The sequence below is a fragment of the Xiphophorus hellerii genome, chromosome 11, assembly GCF_003331165.1.
Source record: "Xiphophorus hellerii strain 12219 chromosome 11, Xiphophorus_hellerii-4.1, whole genome shotgun sequence".
NCBI lineage: Eukaryota > Metazoa > Chordata > Actinopteri > Cyprinodontiformes > Poeciliidae > Xiphophorus > Xiphophorus hellerii.
In genome coordinates this window covers 7012550-7036076 of record NC_045682.1, presented here as the reverse complement: position 1 = coordinate 7036076, position 23527 = coordinate 7012550, and the positions used below count along the sequence as shown (strand labels likewise).

The window sequence follows — 23527 nt, the reverse complement described above, 5'->3', positions numbered from 1 at the left end:
TTAAATTATTCATGCAATATTTTCTAGGTTTAGTGGCTTCATTTAGTCTTTTTGTTCACCAGAATCAAGCTGTTGTTGTTATTATGTCACAATAAGTTTAGTTTCACATTAACTGAATCAACAGGATGTGCAGAAAAGCAGCATCTTTGTTTTATTAATGATCAAAAATAACAGCTTAATTCATTGAGTCAGATTAAATTAACAGCACATCACAGCTTAGACCTGCTGCTTCATGACGATGCCAGAGAGCCACCAGGTCTGGACCTCTGGACTCTCTGTTCTGATTCTGTATCTCAGCCTCAAACTGCATTTTACATCATTTTTCTCTTCAGAGGCGAGAGCAGAAACCATCTCTACAGAGAACACCTGCTATGAATACAGACAGAGACCACAGAGGTCTCAGTTACTGCTGTGGTTACAACATGATGGTAATTATTAGACAAACAAAGCCGACAACAAGCTGGTGAAATAGAAATTAATATCTAAAAATAGATTATAAAGCTTAATTTGATAACATCACCAAATTAATAGATTTCATCAATAAGAGTTTACATTGTAAACACCGTCTATTTGCCTTAGTGTCCACTGGGGGGCGCCACTCATACAAAGTAAAAGGACCAACATACAGCGTCACAGCTGCCCTTGATACAATCATAAACTAACTCCTGTTGACAGGACAATCTAATCCTCATCAGTTCTTATTAATGATCAAATCTACCTAAATAAATTCACTGTATTTGTTGTTGATCTCCATTTAATTAATTGCTTTTAATAGAGCAATGACAGACTATTTTTAAAAGTAAATGGGCATTTTTACTTCCCTCAGTAGCTACTGTGCAATAATTGTTACTTGGTGTGGAAACTCGGCTCTATGCTTCCAAACTGTTCGCATAAAAAAATGAAAAAGTTGAGCCTCCCCGTCGGGGAATCGAACCCCGGTCTCCCGCGTGACAGGCGGGGATACTCACCACTATACTAACGAGGAGTGACCTGAAAACACATGCTGTCAGCACCAGTTTTATCCACTGTGAGGACATTAAGGCTTGGGGTAAATCGGTGTCATTTAGTTCAGGCTGGCTGCATGTGGGGTATTACCCGCCCACAGAATCAGCCGAGACTCTCTTGGCCTGGAAGCTGTTTGTTGTTTTTACCTTTTACTTTGGTTTTACTTCCGACTGTTTGTCATGTAAAGCAAAGCTTTTTTCCCTGATCGTATTCAAATATGCAAAATTCAGCTTAAGAGTTGCGTGTGTGATTTTACAAAATAAACAAAACCTACGACCACAATAGGGTTCAAGTTAAGTCTTAAGTTAAGTTACAAGCAGAGTCATGAATGAATGAATGAATCAGTTTAATGGCGACCTTTAATGTTTTGATGTCAGAAACGGTTCAGAGTTTCTAGAAATGAACAGAAGGAGAATCAAAGACTCTCAGTTTGAGCTGCTTCTTGCTGCAAACAGAAACACCAGAAACATTTTTAAAAATATACAATAATTGACCCAAACTCTGATCCTAGAGCTGGTAGAATCATGTGCAGCAGTAAACGGCCTCATTGGTTGTTTTCCTCTCTAGCTGCTGGACAGATCGGGTCACTTCTGACTCCAGAACCGTCTGGTAAACACAGGAGGTTCTGGTCCAATCACAGACTTCGAGGTGTTCAGGTCCTGTGGGGGAAAAACAAACCCAGATCACCATTCCTCCACCACCGTAATTCACCATGTGCAGCAGGAGTAGGAAATTTAGTCTAGTAAAGCTGCGTTCAGACTGCAGGCGTATGAGAACCATGTCAGTTTTTTCACAGCAGTCTGAACGGCTCAATTCTGATCTTTTCAGAACAAGGAAAAATCTAATTTGTGCAACTACTATATGTGGAACTAAATCAGATAAGCATTTAATAGATTTCAAAGCATCTGCAGTCTGAACAGTTAGATCGCATTTTATCTCATAATTTTATCTCATAATTATGTCATAATTGCTGAGTAAAGAAAATGAACAGCCTTTGTCAGCGCGCCCAGGTTGCTCAGCAGGTGGTGGGACAGTTCTGATAAAACTGTGAGAGAGGTATATCGCTGATCCGGTTTGCAGGGTTCAACAAACATGATAACTGGCTCTCATTTTCAGTAATTTCCCTTTTAAAGGTCCACACATTCACTGTTTGTCCTTGACTGATGCTAAATCAGCCACAGCAAACTCACCCTGTGCCCAGAGTGTCCAACTGCAGCGACCAGAACCACCAGCAGCAGAGCCAGAGACATCATGCTGCCCTCCTGCTGATGCTACAAACAGAGAGACATGAAGAACCATCAACTCCTTCAGGAAGTGATCGGCTCGATTCCTGTTCAGAAACGTTTGATTGGTACAAAAAGCACGGCTGTTTTTAAACGTCTCTAAAATCAGCCCCGGTTTAAAACAGGGACAGGTTCGACGAAAACTGTCACTGTTTGATTATTTCTATCTAAACCGATTCTGGAGAAGCAGCAGATCATTATGACCACTAACTGAACTGATCGGCAGTGAAACACACCAAGTCTGCTGTCTGTGTGTCACATCTATTATTAACATCCAGGTTTTAACTGCAGTTTTTCCTCAGTCACATCAACTCTCTACGTCACATCAGACATTAAGTAAAGCTGACTGGTTGGTCATGTTCCTACCTCAGCTGAAGTCAGGAGGCTCTCTGTGGTCAGCTGATCTGCTGGACGAGGAAATGAAAGCAGATCATTTTAGAACAGAACAAACTCTTAAATCAGGGGTTGTGAATACTTGTAGAAAGATGTGAATCCTATTTGCAAGGTCAAAAATTGCAGGCGACTGAACAGTGTGAGAGCGTTGATCATGTGAATTGAACTGAAAGGTTGAAGTATCATCAGAACCGGTCGTTTCCTGGGGAGCTTTAGCTGTGCCAGGGCAGAACAACTGAGACATTTCTGGTCTGTTTGTGTCTCTGGGCAGCAGCTGTGTGATTCTAACTCTGCATATGGATCTCTGCAGCCTAAACCCCGTACAGCCGAGTGTTTAGAACCTAGCATTGTACGGGTTTAGCAACAAAAGTGAGGATCGTCCAGCCAACTGATGACGAACTTGGACTTACCAATGATAGGTAGCAAAGGTACATTAGCAGCTAGTTAGCGGTAGCCGCAACCTTAACAAAACACAATGACAATTTCTGAGTGCAACTCAAGCTTTTGCCTGACAGAAAAGTGCAGCAAGAACAAAAAAAACAAACAGAAAAAATCCTACATGGATCATAATACTTTTCAAAACAAAAAATAAGGCCTGAGATTAATGGATTTAAGGCCGACTTAATTAATTTAAGACATTTGAGTCATGTATCTAAAATGAAGGCTTTTATTTTAGATACATGAATTTAAGACTTTTTAAGGATGCACAGACATCCTGTCATAAAAGCTCCTCATATGTCCACAAAGTATCTGTGTCATGATAAAATGGTTTCAGGTGGAGAAAGAAAGAAATTTGTTGAATCGTTATGTTTAATCAGTCATAATTTCGCTGTCATGTCTCAAAATATAATGCTTAAATAAACAAATAAGTTTTTTTAAAAGTCAAGCAGCATCAGAAGCTTGATGACAGATGAGGGAGAGATTCATGCAGACAGAACAGGACAAACATGACAGTTTCTGATGTTTCTTTCTTAGAATCAACTTCCTGTTTTTCTAACAGGAAGTTTCACACTTTGATCAAACTGAATCATCTGGACCCTGCAGATTCAAGCTCCTTGCTGCAGATCTGATGGACCAGCTGAGTTTCTACCTGCAGTCTGAGCAGCAGCTGGTCTCTCTGAGGACGTCTGAGGTTCTGATGGAGTCCAGCTGGTCGGAACTGGACACAAACACAGCATCACCAAGGATCAGGTTCAATCAAAACAAACTTATTTCCAGATCGTGTTCTACTGAACATCTGAAAAATCCCAAAGTTAGAAATTAAATTTTAGTGATTGAGCTGTTGGCTGAAAAGAAGACATTTTCTACCCAAACGAGTTAAGATGCTTCACTTCAGACTAACAAAGTGTCTAAGCCCAACTCTTTAACTAATGTTTAGATTTGAGTTCTTCTTATAATAAAATATTAAAGGGGTTACTGAAAAACAAGAAAAGTGTTTGTGTCATAAATTAATAATTTTAAGAGAGAGAATTTTAGCTGCTGCTAGTCTTTGAAATTAGATGTTTGGTTGATAATAAACTGAACTGTTTCGGCTGACAGCTCACCGTCTGCTACAGTCCAGAACCAATTCTACCCATCAAAGCTCACAACATTTTAGGAAATTAAGCAATTAATTAATTAGAAGATTTTATTTTTATCAAAATCATTTACAGTAGGAGTACTAGGTTTTCGATTTCTCCCCATAATTACTGAAACAGTGCCAAAAGACCCTGAGTCCAAACTGAATACTCTGATGGCTCAAATTAGCCTCCATTCATCCATTCTTCTATTCTTCTATTGTACATGTGGTCGTTGACCGTCGGGCCAGAAGGTGGGAGTGTGAATAGTCCATGTTGTGGGGTGGGTATCTATGATACCTACAACTCGTCAGTTTAGTTTTGAAGCATACATGAAGTGTTTTTGGAGAGATGTGACCTTTTGCAGCTGATCCATGATGTTGTGCTGCATTATCCAGGTCATTTTGCCAAATGTACATAGAGTTTGCAAAACATACATTCTGTTTCAAGAAATGTGCAAAGGTTTTTCTAAAAGAAATTAGTAATGTTTTTCTTTGAAATAAAGCTAAGAGGGTATAAAATGACAGTTTAGAAATAAACTAACCAAATTAATTGTGTTGATCCACCTCAAAAAAACATGAAAAAAGTGTAAGCAAAAGAGATCTGGGTCTCAGGAGGTTATAATGAATTCATTGTGCTTTGGTGCGCCAGTAATGGCTTTATTTACAGAACAATAGCGCCTGACGAAACCAGATTATAGGATGCAGGCTAAAGTTCTTCAGGTCAGGTCAGACGACCCATCTCTGGGCTCCAAAAGGTAGAAATGTAAAACGACCCATATCTGGTCATTACCGGGGTTTTCGACCTCCCCCCTGAAGTCCTGATAGAGGGTCAAAAGACCCTGAATACAAAAACTGAGATTAGCATCCCTTCTTCAATTGTGAATGTGGCCATTGACCGTCGGGCCAGAAGGTGGGAGTGGAAAATCATGCAAAAAGTGTAAGCAAAAGAGATCTGGGAGACTTTGCACATGCAAATTTGCATGCAGCCTTTTGTGCTGTGGAGTATAAATAGGGGACTGCTTCACTGTAGTCCACAAGAAACAAAATGCAGAAGAGGATCTCCGCTCAGCAGGCATTGGAACTGATTCAGAGCAGTGCCAGCCCTTGGGATTCAGATGGAGAAGACATCGACCTTCAACTGGATTCGGACTCTGAGCTGTCTTCAGGTTAGATTTCTCAACCTACCTAATATATTTTCCTGACTATTTCTTATTTAGAACAAAACAAAAAGTTAATTTGAAATTGTTTATCTTGCAGATGAGGAGACTCTCCCTCCACCTCCACCACAAAAGAGAGCTTGTTTGGGGAGTGAGCCGTCAGAGACAGCGAAAGATGGCACAGTGTGGCGTGAACAGCAAGTGGGGACACATCTCCATTTCACTCCTATAGAGCCGTACGCCACAGATGGAGAGCCAAGCGCTAAGGCCAGACGAAGTATCCAGAGTCGCCTTCAGAGCTTCCTTTGTTTTATCACCATTGACATGCTTCGTAGCATTCAAGAATGGACTACTCAACATGCACGTCACACGGAGCAGCAGGATTGGTTCATGGGTCTCCCGGAACTAATGGCATTTATTTCCGTCGTCATCTTGCGGGGGGTGAACAAGGTACCATCACTATGTGACAGCTGGTCAGCAAACCTGGGAAACCCAAGGATCATTGCAACTATGGCCCGATGCCACTTCCAAAACATCATGCGACACCTACGTTTTGATGACATGCTTACACGCAGAGAGCGAGCGGAGACCGATAAGTTTGCTGCAATCTCCGATGTTTGGGGATCGTTTGTCACCAACTGCATCGCATCCTTCAACCCTGGTCGACACATCACTATTGATGAACAGCTTTATCCATCAAAGACTCGCTGCTGTTTCCTGCAATACATAGCAACAAAACCGGACAAGTTTGGCATCAAGTTTTGGGTGGCTTGCGACTTGAAGTCAAAGTATATCTGCAATGTCTTCCCATATCTTGGCAAGGACCCCAGTCGTCCCAGCGGGGAGAGACTGTCCGAGTCTGTAGTGATGAGGCTGATGGAACCGTTCATGGACAAGGGCAGAACTGTAACCACGGACAATTTCTTCACATCACTGTCACTTGCACAACGACTGCTTAGCCGGAAAACCACCATCCTCGGAACAGTCAACAAGAGACGCCGGGAAATTCCTCAATCCGCTTCACAGATGGATCGCACTGCATTCACCACTCAGGTGTTTTCAACCACTGGTGCCACGCTGACGGTGTATGCGCCCAAAAGGAAGAAGGCCGTTTACGTTCTCAGCAGCATGCACAGCGTGGTTGAGACTGAGGATACCACCAAAAGGAAGCCAAACACGGTCACACAATACAACAAAACAAAGTGTGGTGTGGATGTGATGGACCAAATGGTGCGGGAGTACAGCGTGCGTGCAGGAACACGGAGATGGCCAGTTGCGGTGTTCTACAACATGATTGACATGGTAGCACTGAATGCACATGTGCTTTATCAGGCATGCTTTGGGGTGAAGGAGAGACGGGTAGACTTCCTTGTTGAGCTTGCAAAAGAGTTGGGTAACTCTCATGTGAATGAGAAGAAGGCACACAAGGAGAAACTGCTTCGGGAACAACCTTCCACACCCAGCCCAGGCAAAAGGGCGAAGTGTCAGGTCAACCATCGATGCAAGACCAATAATGCGACTGTGAGATGTGTTGACTGCTACAGGTACACATGTGGCAAATGCACCAGGGTCATACCCTGGCAGTGCCAGGTATGTTCTGACAGTGCAGACGGACTGTGAGTGCTGAAATGCCAGTCACACAAGGACATGCCACTCAGCCCCCCACTGTGCCTAGTGTAAATATGTGTGGAATTGTTTTATTTCTTGTATTTTTTGTGTCGTTTTTAAATGACAAGAATAAAACGCATTTAACCAAATAACAGTTGTTCTTTTGTATATTTCTCATGCTGGAATTTCAGTCCTCTTGACTTAGACACAAATACTTCTGGTCATTGCTCACAGCTGTACCTGGCTGTAAAATTTCTAATTCTCCATTTAAAATATTATAATGAATTCATTGTGCTTGGGTGCGCCAGTAATGGCCTTATTTACAGAACAAAAGCGCCTGTTGAAAACAGCTAATAGGATGATAGCTTAAATCCTACAGGCCAGTTGGACTATCTCTAGACTGCATAGGTATATGTCAAAATGGACTACCTCCAGCACTTCTAGTGAATTGTAATTTGATGGTTTTGTCCAGTTTTTGATAATTGGCTTCAGAAAATGAACATTTAAATGAAAATCTGAGTAATTTCTCACCTCTTTTAACTCTCAAGTCAAAATGATGTTTTTGATCATTGAATAATCCGTTTATCTGGACTCTGCAGCCGTATCTTCCAGCATCTTCCTCTGTGAGGTTGAGGATGGTGAGAGAAACGTCTCCTTGATCCAGTTGTCCCAGTAGCTGATACTTGCTGGAAGCACTGGTCTCAACTTTATGTCCATTTGTAGAGAGGAGCTGATTGTTGCAGCCATATGTTGGTATTTCTCCTTTTCCCCAGCAAACATGCACTGCTCCATGGTATTTTATATCATATTTACAGAGCAGAGTCACATTCTGACCCGTCTGACCAACAACGCTCCTGCCGTCACATCCTGACACTGAAAACAGAATATTGACTATCAGTTAAACGTCTCCATCTCTGGCTCATTTCACAGACAGAAACCAGTTTATTGTAATTAAGTGGTTTAATATGATTTTATGGTCATCATTGACTTCAATGAGTCATAAAGTCTGAAACTAAAGACCAACAGAAACTACAACATGTCAGTGATCAGCAGAGCTTCGTCTCTGCAGCTGATTTGATCTGAGAAAGTTTCTAACAAGAACCAGAACCTTCAGAGACAAGATGGAAGTCCTTCATTTAAAAGAACCAAAATCCTGCATGTAGAAACACACAGAACTGTAGCAACACAAACTGGATCAGAACAGGATGATTACCTGCGAGCAGCACGATCAGCAGCACGACCTTCACGATGAACAAGCAGCACGTTTTGACTACCAGCTGCTGAAACTCTGCTGTCACCACAGCTGCTTCCCACGGGGCGGCAACAAGAACTAAACCTCAGAGTGGCCTGAGAGGAAGTAGAGGGCTGAGGGACAGAGAGCAAGTCTTCAGAGCTTCCAGGAACTGGAGACACCAACCCAGACCTGCTGCTTCCTCTCATCTCTTAATAAACATCTAAACGACAGAAACAGCTTTAATCTGAAACAGCTTCATGTGTCATAGCATCTCAAAATGTCTCTGCAGCTAATAGTTCTAATATAAGCTTTTAATAAAATAATAAACATTATTTCCAACTTTACAACTCAACTTTAAATTATTCATGCAACATTTTCTAAGTTTAGTTACTTCATTTAGTCTTTTTGTTCACCAGAATCAAGCTGTTGTTGTTATTATGTCACAATAAGTTTAGTTTCACATTAACTGAATCAACAGGATGTGCAGAAAAGCAGCATCTTTGTTTTATTAATGATCACTTGAGGTTCTAGGAAGAAGTACAACAGTAGAATCTGCATCAAGCTAGAACTGTTTCACCAGATTGTGGGTTTCAGAACATCATCCACTGTACAGCATCTTCTGCACATTTCTGTCAATGGCGTTCTGTGTTTTGGAAGAGTCAGACCTGCAGAGTCTGCGGCAGGCCTACGTCTAGGCCTAGTGTAATTAATTGCTTTTAATAGAGTAATGACAGACTATTTTCAAAAGTAAATGGGTATATTTAATTCTCTCAGTAGCTAGGGCTGCGAAAATAGTTAAGCTTAACTCTCTAAACTCTTCCTATGCATTCTCTATGGTAGTTCTTAACACTATGGATGTAATGCACTGTTTGACCACAGGCGGGATTTTGGGGGCGCTGTTTCCACGTCTTCTCTGTGATTACAATAAGGAAGAACTTTAAGGCTGTTTTGATTGGCCGGCTGTATCTAAGCGACTGTAGTAGCGTCGGGGAAATCCCCAAAACACTTTAATCGCCGATCGACTTTCCCTCACAACCGCATCCGAGGTAAACATCCTTCTCCAAATAACGTAAGTGATCATTTTCAGCAGAATGTGAAAGTTCTATAAATCTATTGTTACGGCCCAAGGCCTTTCCTCTGGGTCTCTAGCATCCCTGTTTTGGATCTTCTAATTGGTGCTGATAGGAAGTGGAGGCAGCTGGCCAGTGTCTCCACAATGACACCAGATCCAGTTTAAGATGCACCATTTTTTCTCCCTCTCCTCTCCAACCAGTTATGATTTTTTGTTAAATAAATCCCATTTTAAGTTATCCCATGCGTTGCTTCCCTTTGATTTGTTATGGTTCTAGAGCCAGACCATAACAGTGTGTGTATATATATATATATATATATATATGTATATATACGGAACGAGTTAGCAACTTTAGCTTATATTAAAATCCCATCGTGAACGAGGTAAGATGTTAAAAGTTTTTAAAAATCTATCAAGTTATAGCTAAAGAAACCTGTGTATTTTATTACTATTTAGTCTATTAGTTAATTTATTTAAAATCATAAGCGATTTTGTTTGAAAAGTCTTGCTTTTAAAGTACACTTCTACATCAGACTAATACAGAAGCTGTTTACTGACGGTCCATCACAATATCCCTAGCAAGTGTTTATTGTTTCATAATAAGGCATAAAGTTCATTCACTGGCACAGGCATCACAGGGTGCAGGCTCCTGCCCCGTGATGTAGGAGGTACAGGATGTAGGAGGTACAGGACGCTTCGAAGACGTTTCTTCGAAGCGTCCTGTACCAGTACTTCCAGAGTTTCTTGCTCTCAAGATTTCATTAAGCAAAACCACACCAACCTTACGACCAGAGCCTGTTTTGGGTCTCAGTGAGTATATTGTTTCAAGAATAAAACAGATAATCATCATTGATACATTTTTGTTTAATTATGCTTACCTACATTTTACAATTGACCTCCCAGGAGCCCCTGCAGCATTCTCAAGTTCCTCTGCATCACCTGCAGCTTCTGGTCAGCCAGAGGAGAAACACTCCACTGGTCCACCTTCATCATTCTCTGCAGCCTCAGCAGGACATCCTCCAGCTGTGTTTGGTGACCAGCCAAGACTTAACAAGTTTTGTTAGAGCTTTCTGTGTGTTTTATTTTGAAATGTTTATATATGTTATGAATTCATTGTTCAATGGTCATTTATGCACCAGACATAGACCTGCAGCCCAGGGGCGGATCTAGACGGGGGCCAACGGCGCACCAAAGAAGTTATACTAAATAAATGTTTTATGTTAATGCTCAGTGGTGATTTTTTTTTTAACCTTCACAATTTTACTTTAACAATGAATTAAAAGTTACAGTGCAGCTGCTGTATAGGCTCACGCTTTCCATCTGCAGGGATCTGGATCTCTGGAGACACAAGTGGCTCTTTGGCTCACTTAATATATCAAATGATGAAATATTGCTCTGTTTTGTTTTTTATTTGTTTCATTCTTTTTTAAGTGTTGCCATAAAACAACACTGACTACCCTGGGCCTTGTGGTAAATTTGGTCTAGAACCAGCCTCCAAGCCTAACTCCTTATTTGTATAAATATTTTAGTAATACTCTGTAAAATGCCAGAATGTTCACAAACCTTTTATACTTTTGGCTGCCTGAGGATACATTTTGAATATTAAATCAGCTGTTGTGATCAGTCACTCAGTACTTGAGTAGTTGACCAAATGCTTTTTATACTTGCTTAATTAAACGTGTTTAAAGTATGCTACGCTGGTTGGAGTTAAATTTTGAGGTACTCTTAACTGACCTCTATGAACGAACGTTTGCTCTATGGATCACTTTTTAAAACCAAAAACACTTCCATAAAATAATGTCTGTCGCTGCAGCAAACGTCCCGACCCATGACAGCGGGGCGACGCGCCGTGGTGGGCGTCCCATGTTTTGATTTCTGAAAGGTGGCAACCCTGAGTCCACCTGCACATCCAAATCACTTAGAATGGTCAAACCTCAGTCAGGATATTAACAACATTGAATGATAGAAAACACAGTTCATGATTTGACACATTTATTTAGACTCAGAACAACTTTACTGGCCAAGATTTAGTGCTAAAATGAGGAAACAGACTTTGGTCTCAAGCACACGCAGTATGCAGACAAAGTATTTAAATGTATAAGCTTTAGAGGAAATAAAATAAGGATAAAAGAATGATATGTACATGTACTATTTTCCATCATTTTTTAAGCAAAAAAAAAAAAGTTTGATGTTACAGGATAAAACTTTTGTTTCCTAGCAGAAGAGCTGAGTACTGGGGAAAGAAACTGCATGGTCTTGACCAGTTGTCTGTCCCAGCCAGGCCACACAGTGATTGATGAATACATGACAGACTGAATAACAGAGACAGAAAACATGATCAGCAGCTTCTGTAGAAGGCTGAACTTCTCGAGTTGCTGTAAGAGTTTAGAACGAAGATAGAAATACATCAGCACTTACTGGAGAAAACTGGCCTCAAGAACCAAAACCAAAACCAAAGATCAAAACCAAAATCTCATTTGTATACAATAAAATAAACACAACGAGGGTAAGAAAAAAAAAGGCAATCTTTAACATCTTTCTGTTCTTAAGATGAACGCTTCATGCTTCAGTTCTGACAGAGAAAACAACAGATGAAGACTTTGGTTTTATGGCACTCTGACGTTTTAAGTCCTGAAAGAGGAACATTGGAGAAGCTGCTTAAAGGTCGGGGATCACAGTAATCTGATGATCGTTCATCTTCACGCGGAGCTGCTCTCCTCATCCTCTGATTGGTCCAGCCTCCCTTCAGTCTCTGCTTCCCGGTTAGATCTCCAAACTCCTGCAGCCAACAGATGAGTTTTAAGAGTTCAACTTTAAACCATTTTGAACAATGTTGCTAAATATTTTGGATTCAGTTTGTTATTTTGCACAGACTGTAACCAGCAGCAAACAGCACAGCAGGGATGAAGGCGATGAAGGCCAGTCTCAGAGTGCTTCCAATAAAGTTCTGCAGAGAGTTCACCGGCTCCTCCTGGACCGGAGACTGACCGGAGGAAGAAACAGGCAGGAGATCAGGAAAAACATTTAAAAAAAAAAGAAGAATTATGAACATTTTTTTTGTAAAAAAGACAAAACAAAAACAAATGAAAAACACACTTTAGTCAAGAAAAGCCGTTTACTAACTTATTAAAACTAATGAATTGATAAACAATGATTTGAGTTTGTTCTTGGTGCAGAAGATGATTCCTGCTGTTGATGTTGAATTGATGGTGTAAGCCCACCTGAACCTGAGCTACCATTGGCTCTGTTCCTGCACCCCCTGTGACATCACTTCCTCTTTGATTTGTGTTGAAGCCTGTCAATAAGTCCAGAATTGTTTAGAAATCATGCATGAACGTGTCAGTGTATGTTTTTGATGAGGGTATAACATTAAAAATGTTAAAAACTATAAACAGTTGATTTAGCATAATACTGCCCCTTTAAGCAGCCGCCTGCTCTCAGATCAGATTGCACCTACTCGTTGTGGTGTTGGGTGTGTTGAACGTCTCCACATCTTCGCGGCCCGGACGTTCGGAGGTCACAGATCGAGCTGCAAGACGGCAGAAGGCAAAACGATTCAGGCCAGCAGCTGGAGACGCAACAGCCTACATCATCAGAATCAGAGGCGGAGGAGCGAGCGTACGGCGGATGATGATGAGGTGGACGGTGGACGTTTGGTCGTTGAAGGGTCCGGGCAGCTGAACTCTGCAGTGATAGAAACCGGCATCTGAGAGCTGAGACCCAGAGATGGACAGAGCGGAGCTGGAGGGGGACACCGAGAACCTACAGAGGACAGAAGGACACCGCCTCACTCGCTAGCATGATGAGGAGAGGACAATCAAATAAACATTTTGGTCTCCTTAAAAAGTTTGAAACGTTCAGGCGCAATCAGAATTTTCCTGCTTCATGCACCTGTGTGACCATCAGTGGCGTACCTGTGTGACTGTCGGTAGGTCACCTGACCCCCGGCGCCGTTGATCAAGGTGTTGTGGCAGGTAAACAGTGATGGCTTCCCCCTGCCCCAGCACACCTCCACTCCGCTCTGCCTTGCCTCCTCCAACCGACATGGGAGCTTCACCACCTGCCCGGCCACACCCACCACCGTCTCCGTGGCAACAGCTGACACACATAGCGCCGCTGATACAGAAACAGAGGGATGCTTCAGTAATTTTTCCATTTCCTGTTCTTCTGAAGACTCATATTTGGGTTCCTGATGTCATTGTCCAATCCAGAACTGAATGAGTTGATCCGTGTAGTTAGAAAACGCCTAGTAGTTAGTTTGTAAACTAAATATTTAGCTGGACACTAAATACCTTCGTTTAGTTTTCAAACAAAATATTTAGTCTTTTAATTAGATAGTTTGAAACAGAAATTTATAAATTAAACATGGTGGAACAATAGCTGAAAAATGAACACCTACTTTTTTCTCATTACAAAATAAACCCAAATTTAGGATTTTTCTAAAAAAAAAAAAGTATCTCAAATTTTGAACATTTTTATCTCAACACTCAGAAATTTTTGTTTTTCTAGAAAAATTCTGAGGTTAATTTTAACATTTCTGGGCTTTTTTTTGGTAAAATGTTGACTTTCTAAACTCGAATTTCCTTGTTTTTTCTAGAAAATGTCACAGATGAATCTCTAAGTTTCAGAGTTTTTTGGTGTAAATGTACTCCTGTTTTTTCTGCCGTCGTACAACATTCCTGCACATGTGTATTAAAGGAAAGAAATCATATTTTCAGGCTTAACTATCTGCATTTAGACAAGTTTTATGAAATTTGATTTGATGATAATTTAGTTCAGACAGACATTTCACCAACAAAACATAATAATAATAATAATACTTTCATGTTTTTAAGTGTAAATACAATACCTTACTATCAAATTTACATACTCAAATACATGTAAATACACCACTTATTCAGTGACTGTGAGTCTGAAAAGGAGTATGATGAAGTTTAACTTATATAATCATACCTCTTTTCCATTCATTAATTCATAGCATAAATAGTCTTCCTGTTTCCAGTATCCTTTCCAAAAAAACTAACAAAAAACCTCCAATAATAATAATAATAATGACTATAATAATATTTCCTGAACCAGATGAAAGTAATACATACACCCATATATACACAAGTATCTATGTATATATGCATATATTTATGCATATATACATAAATAATATATACCTATTTACACACACACACAAACCTGGACCCAGTTGCCCAAGTCATCCACAGTGCTGTAATTCCCAGCCAAATTCGTCATCCATGTTCATCCTTATACTTTTGAATAGTAACCATTTTGAGTCTTTAACCATTTTGAGTCTTTTCTTAAAATTCCTCATGCTTGGACTTTGCTTCAGCTCTTTAGTGAGTTTATTCCAGATCTTCACTCCGATGACAGAAATGCACATTCTTTTCATTGTTCGAACATTCAAAGTTCTGAAGTTGAGGTTTTCTCTGTAGTCCTGTCCCCCCACTCTATCAGTAAATAATGTTTGAATATTTTCTGGTAATAGTTTGTTTCTAACTTTATACATAAACTGTGCAGTTTGAAACTCTACCAAATCTGGGAGTTTCAGGAAATAAGACTCTATAAATAGATTGTTGGTATGACGATAAAAATCAACCTTGTGAACTATTCAAATGGCTCTTTTCTGTTAAATCCCGATTTAATCAAAGCGCCATTTAATGACCTCTACCCCCGATGGTCTCTCACCTGAAAGGAGCCAGACGGAGGTGAGCAGCAGCATGTTGCTGTGTGTCCTGCAGACGGACAGAGAGACGGAACAGATGACTAAACTTCCTCACTTCCCTTTTCCATCCAGCCGGGTATTTATAGAGCCAGACTGTTGTTACCAAACGGCCTGGAAGTTTAACTCCAACTGTCCAACATTCAGAGTGAAACATCATAAAACATGGCCTCCATTAACTGGTTTAAACTGGGGTGAGGGGCGGCCAGCAGGCGGCGCTGTGGGCTACTCTCCCTGATAAAAGAAACATGGAGTAAATTTCACTGCCAGACCCAATATTAAACCAAACCATCCTTAATCCTTTCCATCGGTGGGTCACATGACCAGACAGGTCTAATAATGTGTTATATTTTTACTGGTTTAAATCAATCAAGTCATATGTTTGGTTGACCTTATTCACAGACTTTATAGAATAGAAATAAACTCGTTAAATATTTAAAGGATGATGTGAGGCGCACTCAGTCTGAAGTGGAAACATCATGACATCATGGTGAGAAGTGCTTCTGGTTTACCAGGAGGATTAAATCATTTAATATCGAACTGAAATCCTGTTGGTTTGGTGGCTCAACAGAAGCTAAATCGATCCTGATCCAGCTCAGGTCGCCATCCACTCCCTTCCAGCTTTTACTTTGTGCTGGTTTATTTTATAGCCTCAATATCTGGAGCATCATCATCTGGTCCAAACTTTAATGTTTTACTTACTTATTTTATCCGTCTCTTTAAAATGTCCAAATCTCTCCATTGTCTTAACCAATCTTCACCATTTCCAAAGTAACTGATCAATGTATCTTCATTTTTATTTGGTGTTTTTATTATTATTATTATCAATAATTATTTGTTATATCTGCTTATTTGCATGATTTGGTCATTTTTGTAGGTAACGAATGTTTCTTAGCCTCCGTTAGTCACTTTGTTACACCTGATTATTGGTGAAATGTGTTTAATAAAATTTTAGTGGCTGATCGGTGTGTGAGTGTAAAACATCACTAGTAACAGATGGCTGGGAATGAATGTGATAGAAACCAAACAGTTTCCTCGAGGAGGGAATGAAATCTGCGCTGCTTCGCAGGATGCTGCTCAGACTGCAGCCAATCAGAAAACAGGCCTGCAGTTAGTGGACTTTCACAATAAAAGTCCAAATAAAGTAGAACTTTTGTTTGTTTTGGTGTCTTTGAACCGTCTCTACCAGAACCACTGCTCTGCATCTCTGGGCAGAAGATAAAACTAAAATTAACGTTAGTCATTTTAATGAATGTTTATCCAATTATGAAATGATAAGCTTTACAATTTATCAAATGCACTTATCAAAATCATCAATACTGAAATATATTGATCAATGTTCCAGTTATGAATGAAAAGCTGCTCTAACTAACTGGGTTTTACTCTAGATTTAAAAGGAACTCAGTGTTTCTGCAGTTTATTAGTTTTCTGAAAGTTCCAGATGTGTGGTGCATAGAAGCTGAATGCTGTTTCTCCATGTTTCACTCTTCAGATGACCTGAGAGGTCTGGAAGGTTGATACAGCAGCAGATCTTTAATGCATCCGAAACGTTCTTCAGCTGATAGAAGGCCGACTTTGTAACCGTCTTTTTGTGACTCTGAAGGTTCAAACCCAGAGTTCGTCCTGACCTCTAGTTTCCAGCTGGAACAACTGAAGCTGTGTGCTGCCTTGAGGTCGTTCCTCTTTAATAACTTGTTTTTAGTTTCTGCTCAGCTGGAGAAAGTATTGGCACCCTTGCATCGATTTGGGCGGGTTCAGAGTCACCTGGTGACATCATAATGTGCATAAATTCATAAACAGATGGATGAGAGCCTGACTTCAATCTGATAGAAAACCTTTGGGTTGAATTAGTGATCAGACCTCCTCGTCCAACATCAGTGTCTGACCTCATAAGTGGTCAATAATTCCCATAAGCAATCCTAATGCTCTAGGAAAATCTTCCCAGAAGACCTGAAGTTGTCATAGATTTAAAGGTGGAGCCTCTTTGGCCACATTGAAAGTCGATCCTTCATCTCAAATGTTTCTCAGTTTGGTTCCTCTGGTAAGGCAGTGCAGCACCGCTGGATGAATGTTAGTCTATATGGGCAAGATCTTTGCTTTGTATCATTTTCAGTTTTTTTTTTCCAGTATGTTGTAATTAAATAAAAGTTAAAGCTCAGAAAGTATTGCTTCCTCTACTCCGTCAGTCAGTGAAAACATTTGGAAGGTCAAAGGTCAGTCATTTTTAGCTCCTGCTCTCGCCAACATGATTTTTGTGCCACATTCCTGTTTAATGGCATTCCTACAGCTGGGAGGAAAACACTGCATGTATTTTTGTAGCATATTAAAGTGAGTTCATGTCGCGGTGGAGCTCCCATCATCTGCCCAGTCCAGATTCAGTTCAACCTTTATTTATAACCTCCGTCTGAACAGCAGCAGAGAGGCAGACGTCTGTTTGTGGACTCAAAGCTCATCACGACACAGAAACAAACACTGCAGCTATTAGTTCACTTTGGTATTTACACAGAAGATTCAAAAGCCGACAAAGCGGAGCGGATGGGAGTTCATGTCAGCAGATCACAACAAACATGGAGGAAGGGGACAACAAGAGCTGAGACATTTCAAGAGTTTTATTAGACAGGAAGAGGAGAATCAGCTGAAAATTACAGAGTCATATTTCTTCTATTTTAGCTAGGAGTAAAAAAGCTCCCCGTCAGGAATTAGGTGTTAATAAACAATTTTATAAATGTGAAAATAAGTACATTTGTCTGTTTGAGGATCCTATGAAGGATCAGCCAGAAATTATGATATAAAATGACCAAAAAAATCAAAGCCAACATTTGACAATTATGTAAGTTTTGTTTGGAGCCATAACTCCAAACAAAACTTTTATTTTTTATTAAAAAATAAAAGTGTGATTTAACCGTTGGATTTGGAAGCTCCACGAATGATCAGGACTTCCTGAAACACTTTGCTCCAAATCTGATGGTAGAAGAACCTGAACAGATTAAAAACTATAAGCATCTGTGCTGTTGAGCTCGTGTGGCTGTTTATTCAACGAGTTAGCACTAAAAGAAGTTTCAAATTGAAAATGTTGCTTATTTGGTTGATAAATGGTTTGATTAACGCTGGTGTGTTTAACTGGTGACTTTTTATCCAGTTCCTGAACTAAAACCAAAGCTCCACAAGGAGCTGCTGGTCTGGTCATGTTTGTTGTGATCATGTTAAACTGTCTGAAAGGATCCAGTGGATCCTGGGAAGTATTTATAACCTACGGAGCCTCCGACTAACTGTGTGCAGCTGTGATGATGACGAGGAAATGAGGACCAGGTGTGCAGGAAGGAGCAGAAACCAGCAAGCTGAATATTCAGAAATAAGAAATAAATTTATAAATTCTGTTCTTGTGTCGGTTTTAACTCTGCAGAGTAGCTAATTTAGCTCAGACCTTCTTCAGAGGTCTGAAGAGTTTTTATTCCACAGACAGCGAAGATAAAACACACTGCAACATTTTTAACTGAATTGAAATTCAATTATTGTATTAAAACCTGCATTTTTTTCTGTGTGATGGTTTTCCAGTTGTAGATCTATGAAATATTACGTCACTGAACTCGCTCAGGAAATCACTTTTTACTAGATAATCAGGCTTCTTCTCATTCTTTGATCATTTTTAAATTTATGTTTTTATGTGTTTTTTTCTTACGGATGTGACTTATTTTTATTTTTATCGTAAATATTTACTGTGAATTATTCTACTTTTAGCTATACTTTGAAATCTGTCATATATTATAGGTCATGCATGTTATGTGTGTTAATTGTAATTTTTTTCATATTTACGTGATTTATTCATGTTAATTAATATGCACTGTCCCCTTTATGAAACAAATCAAAATTCTAATATTTCAAATGAGTTCTTAGAGTCAAAGGTGAAATACCAGTCAGAAGGAGGTCAAAGTTCAGCTGCTGGGAAACATTTAGTGTAACATCACTGGGCGTGTATGCATATATTTTGATCGTGAAACAATAATTTCCTGTCTTAACAGAACCGTTGTAGTAAAAGCAGCAGAACCGGCAGCGGATCTGAATGTAAATATTTATATCTGAGTTATGCAGAACCTGAAATGCTCAGTTTGTGCTTCATGAAGCAGCGTCTCCTGACTGACTGAATACTAAACTGCAATCAGCTTCAATTTGAGCGGCAGAACATCGTGTCGCCGCTGCTGCATCAACAACAGGAACACAGCGCCTGCTGGGAGGAGGAGGAGGATGAAGGTCAGGGACTCGTTAACCTGGCCACGGATACGAGGCCAACCTGCAGCCGGCTGATGTCAGGTTATTGGTGGTTGCCATGGCGACCTCAGGCAGCAGCTTGTGTTTAAATGTTTATTTCTTCCAGCATCTTAAAGACAGAAAAACAGCTCTGAGTTTCCAGAATGAGCTGCAGAGAAACTCAGGCTGAAAACTTTGGATGAAGCAACAAAACATCCCACATGGAGGAGAAAACATTCTTTATTTTTAAATTTTTTATTTTTTTTTTTACCAAAAAAAACTAAAAATTCTCCCCTTGTTTACTCAAATAAACACCATTTAAACCTGCAGAGGTCAGAACCCACCAGAGGCCCATTTAATCTGAGATGTTCTGGTTCTGGTCTCAGAGATTCTGTAGAGCGTTTGTCAAAGTGGGAGGGCCGCCAGAAAGTTGGAGAGAAGAGAAAAAACATGCAAAAAAAAACAAACATGGAACCCCATAAACGTGTTAATTTTGTCATCATAAATTTTATTTTCTGTCTTTCTGTCATGTTTTCCCTTGCCTGTTTTTTGTGTGTCAAAATAAGGAAAAAAAAAATCTACAAGAAAAAGTAACTGCTGACATTTCACCAAGCCGTTCATTCATCCAGCCACTGGGGGCGCTGTCATTAAACTGCCGGCTGTGAAAACTTGATATGGACGTACAAAACTCAACATTGATTTACTTGACATCGTTTTGTCGACGGTTGTTAATTTTACCGCTATGATCTGTTTTCAGGTCCAGTTTTGTTCATGTTACCAGTTTTGCGTTAATGGAACTGCCTTGGATTATCTAAAACTGGGATTGTTTGTGTTATTGGTAAAATGTTGACTGTATGTAATTGAATGATGTCCATTTATTAATGTGTTTATTTCTACAACATTTAAATCAAGTTTATTGTTTTGCCTGTTCATTCACAACAGGCTCTTATAACAAATCTACAGCCTGCAAACCACAGAACGTCAGTCAAACGTGTGTGGATGGAAATTAAATGTAAAAAGAGCAACAAATGTACAAAAATAATGGCATTGCTTTAGTTGGGGGGGGGGGTTGTGGTGAAACCCTTTGATTAGACCAAAGCAGATTCAGGGTTCTGACCCAGTAGACCTACAGAGGAAAGTGGTTCTATAAAGTTCTGATTCTGAGGCCTGAATATTAATACACATCATTTGTTAAAACTTTCCAACTGACTCATCTCTCTGACGTAATGTTTTGTATCCTAAAGTGATGAAGAATCGTCCTTCAGCTCAAATTGGAGAGGATTGATGGATTTAAAAAGCTCTTATTGTGACTGATGTTTCCACACTCCTGCATCAATACATATTCCTCAAAAATACAAAGTCTTTCTGCCTGGACACACTGGTGCTATAAAGCTCCAACAAACACATCTCTGCATGCAGATGGGAAACACTCGTCCAAACTAAACGGGACCAATTACTGAGATTAAACCAATTAAACCGGGTCTGTGTTGAATCAAAGCTGCTAAGTTTCTGGTTGAGGATGAGATCAGAGATGATGGGAGCGACGTCTCAAGTGTCATCAGCGACTCATTCTCACATTAGCGGCTTAATTAGCCGCATGCAGGGCAGCTGCAGGCCTTTTAGCAGCAGTGGCTCATGGAGCCTCTCAGCCTTAATGATGGCCGCCGCCACCGCCTGCTCACATTAGCATAAAGCAATCTGTGGCTAGCTGGAGGCTAATGCATGCTGGAGTGGATGAGGCATGGAAGAACACGTCACACCTGATGTTCCTATAGCAACAGACGCAGAAGATGCACACAGTCAAGTCCAAAATACATCACTGAAAGCAGAGTTTGGATCATGAGTCAAACTGATGGCGCAGGGGCCCAATCTGGCCCGCCACAGCTTCTCATGTGGCCCTTTAGTGATACTCACAAACAGCTGTGTGCTTAAATATTATTTTTACCAAGCAAATCCAGGTAGTTTTTATCCATTTTACAAGAATCATTGCCTGCCACAATAGCAAGTTTTAGTGGATGATAAATTATCCCAATGATTATTGCAATAAACTGTGATATTGTCGAGACCATTTTCAAGTAATATACATATAATGGTATAACAAATCCATGTTCACGCTGTTTAATAATAAACTTTAATCTTGTAAAGATCACTTCACACTGGAACTGAAAGATATTTGAGAAATCCAAAATAAAATACGATATCCAAAAACATAAAAATAAAACCGGAAATAAAAGTTAAAAATCACAAACACAATCAAAATGAAAGGGATTCTGCAAACAAAATTACCCTTCAAAAAATATGAATTATCAGAATGGAAATTATTGAACTCATTTTAATTTATTGTCTGATTAATTGGTTAATTGATTGGACTGAATCTGTTTAAATTTCTGAAATGTTTTCCTCTCTCTGCAGAACGATGAACCAAAGTTCAGAAAAATTATTTAAAAACTACTTTATTTTCCTTCCATTTCAAAATTATTCACTACTTCATAAAAAGAGAAAGCCAATACAATTTAAAAATGAAATAAAAAAACGGATTCATTTCAAACTTCAGATGCATTTCAGTTAAACAACAATGTTAACAGATAAAAACAATCTAAATCTTCCTGCATTTAAAAGACATTTGAAAATCATGATCAAGTGATGTGGCATTAAATGAACTGATATTTTGTCATATATTTAAAATATGGTCTTATAGTCTTCTGAGATTAATCCCTAATATTCTCTTTATGTAGCTAAATAAGAAACTTAATTAGAGGGTAAATTTAAATACAATAAGTTTGTACTTCTTTCTGCTCCTTTTCTTTCAGGATTTCTTTTAATTGTTACACGAACTGTTCATATTTATTTATGAATAAATTAAAAAATAAAGTGAAAGAAAATGGAAAACTGTGACATTAAAACTCAATAAAGTACATAAAAATGTTAAAATATGAGTAACTGTCCATAATACTCATAAAGATGAGCTGCTGGTCCCTCAGCTCATATTTTTATATTCCTCATGGAAGTGATGAAGGCACCTTGCAGCGACGGCTCAGGGTTGACTTGATGTGAAGATGTTCCTCCATTGTTAGCTTCCCTGTGTGATGTTGGGGCTGCTCAGTATTCATGTTTTCACCTCCTTCCTTAATGCGAGCACTCAGGGCGGCCGGCTGTTTACGGAGCGGAGAGGACATCAAATACCTGGATCCTTTCAGAGGAGCTGTGGATTAAAGACAGCAGCTGCTTCAGATGTTCGCTCTGATTCTCTCTGATCTGCGCTCGGCCCCAAAGAGCCGAGATGGAAACATGCCAGCCGGCGCTCATAAAGTAAAGTGCTTTACGACTGGAGGCTGCTGCATTATACTGATCGCTGCTGATGTTTTACACGCTGTTTACAAAATATTAAACCTCACTTTTATTTTGCTGAATTTAATGTACAGCTGTGGAAACGTTGAAGCACAATGAATGATTTAAATTTTCATAAACCAATCAGTTGCATAATCCAAGGGATGAATCGTGTTAAAGATCTACTACAGAAGAAAGAGGCAAGGCGATACCTGTATTAGATTTATTTGGGACCAATTCTGAAATGAACATCAATTATTAATCTTAAGAAAAACCCATCAATGCAGTCAATTATATAGCTATTATTTAATTAAGCTAGACACATACAGATAAAAGTATACTAAGACTGATTCTACTCTCTGACTACAGACTGAAATGATAATTTATATGATAGAGGAATGAACATTTTAAATATTGTTAAACTCTCACACGTCTAGATAAAGTAAATTTCTATCTTAATTTGACCAGGTCTCTATTTTAACCTGATGAGGGAAAGTGTAAAGGCTGGAAGCATTTCAACATCTTTCATCCACCCTATTTAGCTCCAAGCAATATTTAGCTTGGATGTCAATGCCAATGTCAATTTATTTATAAAGCACCTTAAAACATCTATTAATTGCCTCAAAGTGTAGTACAGTATTCTAAGAACCACAGATAATGTAAGGATTTGTTTTTTTCTGTGTATTCATTTAAATTTCTGCGTCTTGAGTCTCTGTGTTGTCTTGTCTACCCCGTGATTGTTCCCAGCTGTGTCTCGTTTCCCTGATTACCCTCTGTTATTTAATCCCACCTGTGTTCGTTGTTGGGTCCTTGTCTAGTTGTCTTGTCAACCTGTCTGGTTTTACGTCTGTTCTGCTGTCAGTTGTTTGTTGATACCAGTTGCTACCAATATTTGAGCTCTTAGTCTTCTGCTC

The 23527-nt window shown here is 39.6% G+C and overlaps 3 protein-coding genes and 1 non-coding gene across 5 annotated transcripts; 1 reads left to right on the top strand and 3 right to left on the bottom strand.

Moving 5' to 3' along the window:
• Nucleotides 1-913: 913 nt before the first annotated feature.
• Nucleotides 914-985, bottom strand: trnad-guc (transfer RNA aspartic acid (anticodon GUC)). The gene has a single exon. It is a non-coding gene; the product is annotated as a tRNA-Asp (tRNA).
• Nucleotides 986-1346: 361 nt separating this feature from the next.
• On the bottom strand, nucleotides 1347-10300 carry LOC116728802 (hepatitis A virus cellular receptor 1 homolog). Its single transcript, XM_032577120.1, has 7 exons — nucleotides 10207-10300; nucleotides 8218-8307; nucleotides 7536-7877; nucleotides 3772-3840; nucleotides 2655-2695; nucleotides 2196-2276; nucleotides 1347-1664 (listed from the first exon to the last, which is right to left on the bottom strand). The coding sequence occupies exons 1-7, from the start codon at nucleotides 10298-10300 to the stop codon at nucleotides 1590-1592; spliced, it is 792 nt and encodes a 263-aa protein (XP_032433011.1). The 3' UTR covers nucleotides 1347-1589.
• Nucleotides 4757-7156, top strand: LOC116727802 (uncharacterized). The gene is made up of 2 exons (XM_032575421.1): nucleotides 4757-5405; nucleotides 5497-7156. The coding sequence occupies exons 1-2, from the start codon at nucleotides 5285-5287 to the stop codon at nucleotides 7014-7016; spliced, it is 1641 nt and encodes a 546-aa protein (XP_032431312.1). The 5' UTR covers nucleotides 4757-5284; the 3' UTR covers nucleotides 7017-7156.
• Nucleotides 10301-11289: 989 nt separating the features above from the next.
• Nucleotides 11290-15159, bottom strand: LOC116727849 (hepatitis A virus cellular receptor 1-like). 2 transcript variants are annotated; one of them, XM_032575495.1, is made up of 7 exons: nucleotides 15008-15159; nucleotides 13225-13426; nucleotides 12933-12994; nucleotides 12768-12839; nucleotides 12532-12605; nucleotides 12185-12293; nucleotides 11290-12089 (listed from the first exon to the last, which is right to left on the bottom strand). In XM_032575495.1, exons 1-7 carry the CDS (start codon nucleotides 15039-15041, stop codon nucleotides 12010-12012), a joined length of 633 nt encoding a protein of 210 aa, XP_032431386.1. In that variant the 5' UTR covers nucleotides 15042-15159; the 3' UTR covers nucleotides 11290-12009. The 2 variants fall into 2 exon arrangements, with proteins under 2 accessions (XP_032431386.1, XP_032431385.1); XM_032575494.1 differs by having other exon boundaries at nucleotides 12933-13072; nucleotides 15008-15150.
• Between the last annotated feature and the right edge of the window lie 8368 nt (nucleotides 15160-23527).